Raw genomic sequence first — 9,250 nt, forward strand, 5'->3', positions numbered from 1 at the left:
GCGCGTTTGCGAAGCGGTCCCTGGGAAAGTTAACACTGCAGAAATGAACCTATAGCCTCCCATGTGGGGGAGCAAACAAACTATTTGATGCTATACCTGTGGTCAAAACATCGCCATAGCTGTTGCAGAAAAAGGAAACCGCCCAATCCGAGTTTCCCTGGCTGAAAATTTTGCACCTTAGAATACACCGACCATCAGCCTGCTGTTACGGCTCGAGTTAGCTCTGTCAGCATGAAAATAGACAATACACGAAGGAACCTGGGTGCGGTTTCATGCCTGGTTTCAAAATGCGCTGCTCTCGATGTAGTCCTTGAAAGCGCTGAGAGCAAAAAGAAAGACGTCATTTTTTTTTCAATGCGATAAACTTTATTGAATATCTTTAGCTACAGTTTTTATACAGGGTGAAATGACGCGATGCTTAGAGTGGCCACAGTCACTTTCTACTTCAATGTCACGTCACTTGCACTGCTGCGGCACCGTTAGGCGGCGTCGAGGCGCACTACGTTCACGTTAAGCGAGCGCCGGCTTGGACGCTTGCTGGCTCCCGTACTGCAACCATAGAGGGTCTAACATGGCTTGGAGTGGCCATTAGGAGGCGGGACTCACGTATGTACAGAGTAAAGAGATGAGCCTTACTCTTGTGGATTTACTAAGCAGATGATGTGCTGGGAAGGATGGGAGGAACAGGGCATAATGCGCGCTAAACTCTTTCTCGCCGCAAAGGCTGTCAATAGTGTTGTCCCATGGCTATAGCGCTCCGGCAGCGATTCATTCTCATACGTCTTTCGCTGTGACCACTGCCACAACACTCACTGAAAATGATGTACTCATTTCCTGGTGACTTACCCATCCTGACTGGCCTGATTGTTCCATGAAACGCGGCAATAACAGAAGAAAAAACAAATATGGGCATTTATATTAAGTTACCGCAACCAGAGTTTGGAGGTTCGCTCAGGGGAGCCGCAGCACTTGCACATATTGGAAACAGGTGGTAAGCGTGCTGCGAACTAGACAGGACTTTACTGTCTATACTTCCGCGTTATCAGAAAAAATGACGGGCGGTGTGAATGCCCCCTATAGCTACGGGACGACGCTATGTCCCTTTCGGGAGTTAAACAGCCTAGCGCGTACATGCATCCGTCCTCTTAAAGATACAAATAATGAAAGGAATGAACGGTGGCCTGTCACTTCGTCATAAACATTTTGAAGTGGCGTACGCAGGGCCTTGATGGACTACATGCCAGAGGCGAATTCGCGCAGGCGCTGTCGTTTTCGACGAGCCTGCGGAGCGGACTAAGAGGGGCATACAGGCATGCTGTCGGTCGCCTGACTCAACTATTGTCATTCATTTACTCAAGAGACAGACAACAGCAGCGCAAGTAATAAATGGAGTAATTACTGCGTCACCACTTTGCAAGAATAATAGCAGCTGTGCTTGCCATTTTTCTTACGCGTGGTAACCGCGACAGCACGTCTGACGCAATTGTAAAAGAGGGGGAGACTTACTGGATTTTGCACTGCACTGCCGTCCTGCGTAGGCCACTGGGGTCCAGTGCGTCATTTCCGAAGCTACGTTTCGTGCTATCCAAGCGCAAAAACCAGGGGAGGAGCGTTTACCGTTAGACGTCAGTATCCACGAATCTTGAATATCTCTGCTCGCGTCTCAAGGCGCGCGACAGTCTGCGTAACTTGGCCGAAGAAATCCTGCTTCTTCCGCAATCTTCCAAACTGTCCGTGGAAGATTTGGAGAATCCGTCGGACTGGTCAACGCAGCTGGCGGGGCTTGGAGTTCACGACGAAGGTGCTGGCCGATCGGGGCCGCCGCGTCGCCGCACACCGCTACGGCCTCAGTGGCGGGACACGGATCTTGCGCGGCTGAAGGGGGTGCGCTGGAGAGGTACACCGCGGTCATCGAAGGATGGGCCGTAGTTCTTTATACCGGGTCAGACGCCTTTACAAACTCGCACACATTCTGCACAGTCACGCACATTGGCCTCTACATGAACTGCACTTTGGTCATGTAGTTGAACGTTACCACCTTCTTCGAGCGGTGCCTCGAGTGGTGGTCGAATTCGGTCGCTTGGTGATGGCCTTCGTTGTCGGAACCGCCGGACTCCTGGCTGCTCAGCGAGCCCGAGCGGAGCATGGAGCGCTGGGGCGAGTGTAGCAGGGCTGCCGAGTTCCGCGAGCTGCCCTTGGCGTGGTGTGGCAGTTGGGCAGGGATGTTAGGACGGAAACCCCTGCCGTCCTGGTTGACCAGAGGACGATTGAAGGGCTGGAAGCACATGACCGGCACACGTGGCGGTGACCATCGCATCCAAGACGAGGGGCCTGGCTGAAGAGCCTGGTTTCCAGCCGGACGCACCAAGATCTGGGGGGCACGCTTCAAGGAATTGGCCGCCGCGGTCCACAGGTGTGGTAGCTTTCGCGAAGACTCCTTCCTCGAGCTGTCGGACTTGCGGCCGGAGCGTTCCTGTTCGCCGGGTGGCGGCGGTAGCACCTTGGGCGCCTCACGCTGCCTGGAGTCGGCTCGCCTGTCGCGGGACGCGCTTCGACTCGCAGCCACCAGGACTTGGCGGCCGGAGCTGGCCTTGAGGCTGTCCGAGGAGCCCGTCGAGGAGAGAGAATTTAGGGAAGACAGGGTGTCACTCGGCGAGCTGCTCAGCGACTCATTTTCGGGCAAGGGGTCCTTGAAGTTGCACAGCGCCCGCGCTTCCTCTTCAGTGGCGGCGCGCCAGACGGCCACTTCTTTCTTCCTGTCACCGCTGTCGTCGTCCGCGTCCAGGAGGAAGATGGTGGTCACCACGCGGGGCTCCTCGGGGTCGAAGAGGCAGGTGAGCAGCGTGCCGTGGTTCCTGACCTGCGCCGAGGAGGTCTGCTCGCTCCTCGACTTCACTTTGGCGCCGTCGACAAGCAGCAGGAACAGGGGCCCTTCGTCGATGCTCCTGGCTGCCTTCTTAGCCATATGTAGGCAGTCTTCGTCGGACGGGGCTTTCGGCGCCGGCGGCACCCGAGCGAGCAGCTCGAGCCTGAACACATTCCTCTGCAGGATCATCGTGGCCGCATGGTCCGTGCCGGCGGCGTCAATGAAGGCCGCGGAGAAGCTCCGGCGGCCAGGCGAGCGGCTCCTCCTCACCACGGCGCGAGGGTGAGCCTCCTCCTCGGCGCTGCTGTGCCGCTGACCTACTGAGCGCCGAACCCCCTCGGGGCAGCTGCTTTAAATGGATACTGCCGGCTGGACGGCGCAACTTGTTTCCACGGCGTCTTGCTTCGCGGCATTCTTGTTTGTCTTGTGCTCCGCGGCTTGATAGCAGTTCCAGAAAACGTGTCGGCCCGTTTTCGGCGGGTGGGCAACGGGGAACCCGCTCGCGCAGTCCGGCAGCCGCGGGACGACGCTGGTGAGATGCAGCGCCCTTGGCTGCCGCAGCCAACGTGAGCGCAGTGCCGCCGCTTTTAGCGCCCCGACCTTGTCCGTCAGGGGCTCTCTCGTCAGCCGGGTGCGCTGAACTCGCCCCCCCAAGCCATACAGCTGCTACCCTCCGCGGGGCGCCTGATTGGCGTTTCGGTCTGGCCGAAAGCTCCGGCCAGCGCTGATTCTTCGTGCGGCGACCGCCAAAGCCACGATTCCAGCGCCCTGCGAAAGCCGAGAGACCGCACTAGACGTGCTAAGATGAATAAGACGCCACTCGCACGGCTGTTTCCTTTTCATTATGCTTTTTTTTTTTGGCCACTCATTTGACTGACGCAAGGCAGCGACTACCGTATACTTTCTTACTGCAGTAAAATTTAGATTTCACATTTAAGTGTTGAAAGCCTGTAACTCAGCACGTGTGGAGTAATTTTGGTGCAACGCCTTTTACAACGAGGTCTGTATCAGATTTTCCGTATTTTTCAGCGTAATGTTCCGTTCACCGAAAACGTGTTCGCCCATTTGCCACTGTGATCCAGATGTGCGCCATCAGTATTATGTCGTAACAGAAGACCTTCATGACTTCCACTGGAGCAAAGATGTAGAGTGACACCTGTAATGCATCCCTACCCTTTCCTCACATGTGCTTCACCTCCCAGACATGCCTCTGTCATGTGACCGCGGATGGCACACTCTCGAGAGCCCGCATGGTCCAGTCCACACGCCCTTAATGTCCCTCATTGCCATGATGAACTTGCACACAGTTCCCACTAGGGCACCGGGTGAACGCTGCAGATGGTAGCGTCAACATTGTTTACTCCGGAGAAAGTACCTTGCATAGAGATCGCTTCGAAAAGTAATGTTAATCTTTGAGCTGTGCCACCGGGGTAAACACACCTTTAAATCCCACACAGGAAACGTTGAGCAAGGGTCACACTGGGCGTAACAACTTATATGACAAGTTAATAAATTAAACTTCGAGTGAGCTCTTAAGGTTAGACCGTCTCGTTCGCAGCCTGGCGAAGAAAGGGACACAGAGACTAGAAGCTGGTTGATTTTAGCTCAACAGTGCCCACACCCCAGGCGACATGCTCCGTGTATAGCGAGCTGGCGACCGCGGTAGTTGTCGATTATCACATGCTACATCGCCGTTTACACCGGATAAAATTCCTCGTGTACTGTCGCTGTGATACTCCATGATGTCACGTGAACCAGGTATGCCTGGGCTCCCTATGCGACTGTTGTACGGCCGCATACAGGATGCAGATTAGGGTATGGGATGCAAGAATAATGTGCTAGCCATCCTTCGGCAACATGCTGCTGCTCTCAGCAGACTCTTTTGAAGAAATACTCGGATCAGTTCGCGCCACTTTCTCCGCACCACTGCTAGGTGGTGGCGTTGGCCTCTGCACTCCGCTGCAGGGACTCGGAGGCGGGGCGGCGCGACCTCCAGCAGGACAGCGAGTGTCAGCGGTCGGGTGGTCTCCATTCGGGCGCTTGGCCGGGCCCTAATAGTGCGCTGCTGGTTTTCAAGTGGGTCACTCGGTTGTCAAGCCGGAGCGAGCAAGGGCCACCCGTGGGTGTCGTGGCCTCACCCTTGGCGCGCAGCGCACGCGTTTCATTCATTAGCAAAGAATCTCCGGGATGCACGCTTCTCGGCGCAAGACACGCCGCAGCAGCATGCGTCGGCGCGCTCTCCGCGCAGTGGCCGCGCTTGGCTGACCGCACAATGGGGGTCCGCGCGTGGTAATTGCGTTTGCAATGAGACGAGCTTATCCCCCCCCCCCCCCCCCCCCCCTCCGGCGGGCATCCCGCGGCTGAGCGCCTCCCGCACAAGGGACGCTGTTGTCGCAGTGTGCCGCTCCGCGGTGTTTGTTGTCCCGTCGCCGCCGGTGGGTTCCCTTGGCGGAGTTCGCGTCTGGCGGCTCAGTGCCCACTGCTCTTTTCGTGATCCGGCTGCTCGCAGCGCGGTACAGCTGAGGTTTTGTTCGCCCCTAATGGCATGCCGCCGAGGGGTAAGCGAGGCCGTCTCGCGGACTGCCTTGCTTGGGCACTTTTTTTCTTTTTCTTCTCTTCCCTTGTTTCGCGTCACGCTACGACTTCTCTCTTCCCACATACTCTGCTGGCCACAGACAGCGGACGCGCGTACCCGCAGCGAAAGTACGAACCGGATCGCAGCGCTCAACAGTGCCGGTGCGATAGCTGCTGATCAAGAAACAAGTCTGGGCCGATGGTTTGTGTGCGTGTGTACGTATGTTCGTGGTCTTGGAGGAGAGGCGCGCGAACAGTTGTGCTGCTACCACCTATGCGTCTCGGACGACAACATTATCTTTTATGCGAGCTCGTATACCAGCCCACTGAGCATCAATTAACGAAGAAAGCTGGACAAGTTGGCACAGATTCATGTTGAAAACAGCACGGAATGAAACATTGTTCCTTTTTTTTTGTCCATGTTCGTCCATAGCTTTGTTTCCTGTCATGGCACTGAGCATTGATTTGATGCGACGCGCCTTGCTCACATTCTTGTTCGTTGTTGCCTCCATAGCGTCCCTGAATGCGTTCCATGGTAGCTTTCTGGCGGTGATGGAGTCCGATGGGGCGGCAGTAAGGATAATCGACAATTTTAGCACAGCCGTACTGCAAATACGGCAAAGCGTCCCATTGTTACTGCTGCCAGGCTTGTCTAGCCACATTGGCCATATGTTAATCGTCCGACGGTGTTAGAACTCTCTAATGAAGAAGAAGAAGAAGAAATTTCTTTATTTTGCTTGAGCAAAAAAAGGTGACGGAAGAAAAAGCTGCTTAGTTGCAGCTTGACAAAGCTCCCGCCACCCAGACAGCAAGCACTTGCACAGCACATAGTTTTACAAAATTGATAAAACAGTCCTCTGAAAAGAGCAGTCAATTGTGAATTGTCACGTGCAGAACAATAAACAAAATAGACACTTGAAACAAGATTAAAAGAAAAAAAGGAATCCGTGGTACAGGTTAAACAAAAATTTTATAAATCCCCTTGTGCGACATTTGCAGAATGTCTATTTGTTTTTCGTCCAGTTCATTGAGCGCATGCGGTATGGCGTGTTTTAGTCGTTGTTTTCCGTACATTGTACGGGAAAATGGAATGAGCCATGGTGACTGATAGCGAAATGAATAGGTATTTGTTGGTTTTTGTAGTCTAGCTAAGGTCAGAAATGTCTCAGATTTTCCTTGTATTGCATTCTTGTACTTAACAGGTTATAAGAGTACATATCTTCCACTTTTAGAATGCGATGTTTGAGAAAAAGGGGTCCTGTGTGTTCTAAAAATGATGTGTTTTCAATAATGCGGATGACCCGTTTTTGTATTAAGGCAAGTTTATTGATGTTTGACTTGGTGGTATTTCCCCAAAGCAGTATACAGTAGCGGAGTTGTGAATAGAAAAGGGCATTATATAAGAGCTTTCTTGTAGCTAGTGGGAGGGTGTGACGGTGTTTGTTTATTGTACCTACAATCCTACTTAGCTTTGTCGACAGATGTTGAACATGCTCGTTCCAGGACATGTGCTCGGAAAAGAGCATGCCAAGCGTTTTCACACACGTTTCCAGCCCAAATGTATACGGACCGAAGGTAATTGTGGGAGATATTCCAGGTAGGACTCCGGGTGCACGAAAAAGAATACATTTTGTTTTGGATTCATTTAGTATCAGGCTATTTTTTCGGCACCATTCCTGTAGATTGTTACAGAATAAACTGGCATCTGTTTTTATTTCTTCTAAGTTTTGTCTAGATATCAATACTGTGCAATCGTCTGCATATATGACAATTGTGCAATCTCTGTAAATTTCTACAATATCGTTGATGTAGAAAAGAAAAAGAATGGGTCCTAAAATGCTTCCCTGTGGGACACCCGATGGAATTTCTTGTAAGTGCGATTTATTTCGGTTTATCTCAACATATTGATGCCGGCCAGTCAAGTATGACCGAATGAGCTTAAGTGAAATACCCCGAAATCCATAGTGCTCTAATTTTTCTAGTAATATTGGATGATTTACACGGTCAAATGCCTTGCTGAAATCTAAGTAAATACCTAAAGTTGTAAGTTTTTTCTCGAAATTTTCCAAAATTACCTCTTTTTGTCTTAAAAGAGCGTCTTCTGTGGAGCGGTGTTTTCTGAAACCGAACTGGTGATCCGTTATGAGGTTATGTTTTCTTGAAAAGCTTTCAATGCGTATATTAACAACTTTTTCGAGTCCTTTAGAAAAAATCGGAAGGATGGATACTGGTCGGTAATTGCTTAAATTATTTTTGTCACCCCCTTTGTGTAAGACCTTGACACGGGCACGGCAGAGAGGTAAATTCTACGCGGCAGTTAGGAGGATTGCAGTAAGGCCAAGGTAGGCCTGCCAGGTACTTATGTACTACATACGCCCGAAAGGCGCGGGCGCTCCTCGTCTAAGGGCTGAGAACATTAGGTAGGCCAGGGCATGGAACAGGGTGCAAACATAGCGCAGCGTTCACGAGTAAGTTGCAGTGTGATTAGAGGCGACTGCAGACGCGAATCACATGCTGTATGTACCAAGTTACGCCCCTTTTTTGATGCACTGACAGCCTTGACATGGTGCGTATACTCAGCACCACGTACAATTCACTGAAGGCGCCTATTGGCACTTGCCGAAGCCACGCAGGATGCGAAAGAAGGCGTATGGGCAATAAACCACAAATGAAATTTACAGATCTATGCAGTTTTGCTGTATTCAGGGGAAGCCATGATAAAATTTGTCTTTGCTGTAAATTCTGCATTCGTTTTACAGGTGTGCGAACTACGGCGAACAAAAACTTCAGACCAACGTTCAAGACGGGCTAAAAGCGTTGTTACTTTTGTTGTTGCTGTCTGCGTTAAATAAGAAATATGGCCCGTAACCACTGTGTGGCATTTGACAAGACTAGGGTGGCGACGTCCTAATGCTGAACACAAAACCTTCATCTCATCATCACCCACTGCAGCGGCAATCGCATATGCACTACCTGCATTTTTACTATGGCAGCAGTAAGAATGGAACTTAGAATGGAAGTTTCTCTGTCTGATGCCTCTGTGTGTGAAGCGTGAAACCTTCCCAAAGAACACCCACCAGCAGCCTCCCAACCGCACCTACCCTAAATAGCGCACTGCCCACCTACCAACCGCCACCGTGGATCCACCACCCCACGACACCATCGTCCACTTTCACCCCATAGAAACACCATTCAACCAACTCTGCCCTCCAGACATGATACGCACTACCAATCGTCCACCCTTCACAAGGCTTCCTCCCATCAGAAGCCCACGCAGCAGCGGAACGAAAAAGTGACGGCGAAATCTAATTCAAAAATTTCCATTTTTAATTTCCATTTTCTTTATTTGCCCACAAAACATCCTGGAAGGGCCCCACGGCTAAAATCTGCTGGAAAAGCTTGGCGGGGCCAAGGAACCTTATCCCTTGGCAGATGGCAGTGCAGTGGGAAAGCCAGCTGCCCTCCAAAAGCCCAAGCCACCAACATTACCTTCCCTCCCCCCCATCCACCTTCCGGATGCTACACCCCACTATATCTACCTGCCAACCACCTGTCCACCCTCATCCTCCAGAAGAATTCTGCCATGTGTGTGAAGGCTCGTCTTATGGTAAATTAGCAGGAAATAGAGTAAAAACATCAAAGTAGTCATCGAGGGTAAATCCAACTGCTATCGCAGCCTTTTCGGATTAGGTTTCATGATCGTACCGCCAAGAAGTAAACTTGTCTCTCTAGTAACTCTACAATTCCTGCCGCATACACGATGGCTGAATGACTACTGCGCAATGCTTCTTTTTAGGCAGACGAGAGAAA

The 9,250-nt window shown here is 51.7% G+C and overlaps 1 protein-coding gene across 1 annotated transcript; it reads right to left on the reverse strand.

The window, feature by feature from the left end:
- Positions 1 to 343: 343 nt before the first annotated feature.
- On the reverse strand, positions 344 to 3,166 carry LOC149352334 (uncharacterized). Its single transcript, XM_089581498.1, has one exon. It carries the CDS (start codon positions 3,053 to 3,055, stop codon positions 1,997 to 1,999), a length of 1,059 nt encoding a protein of 352 aa, XP_089437624.1. The 5' UTR covers positions 3,056 to 3,166; the 3' UTR covers positions 344 to 1,996.
- Positions 3,167 to 9,250: the final 6,084 nt, after the last annotated feature.

Source organism: Amblyomma mixtum, chromosome 3, assembly GCF_055824585.1.
Source record: "Amblyomma mixtum isolate Tamu chromosome 3, ASM5582458v1, whole genome shotgun sequence".
In the NCBI taxonomy this organism is placed as follows: Eukaryota; Metazoa; Arthropoda; class Arachnida; order Ixodida; family Ixodidae; genus Amblyomma; species Amblyomma mixtum.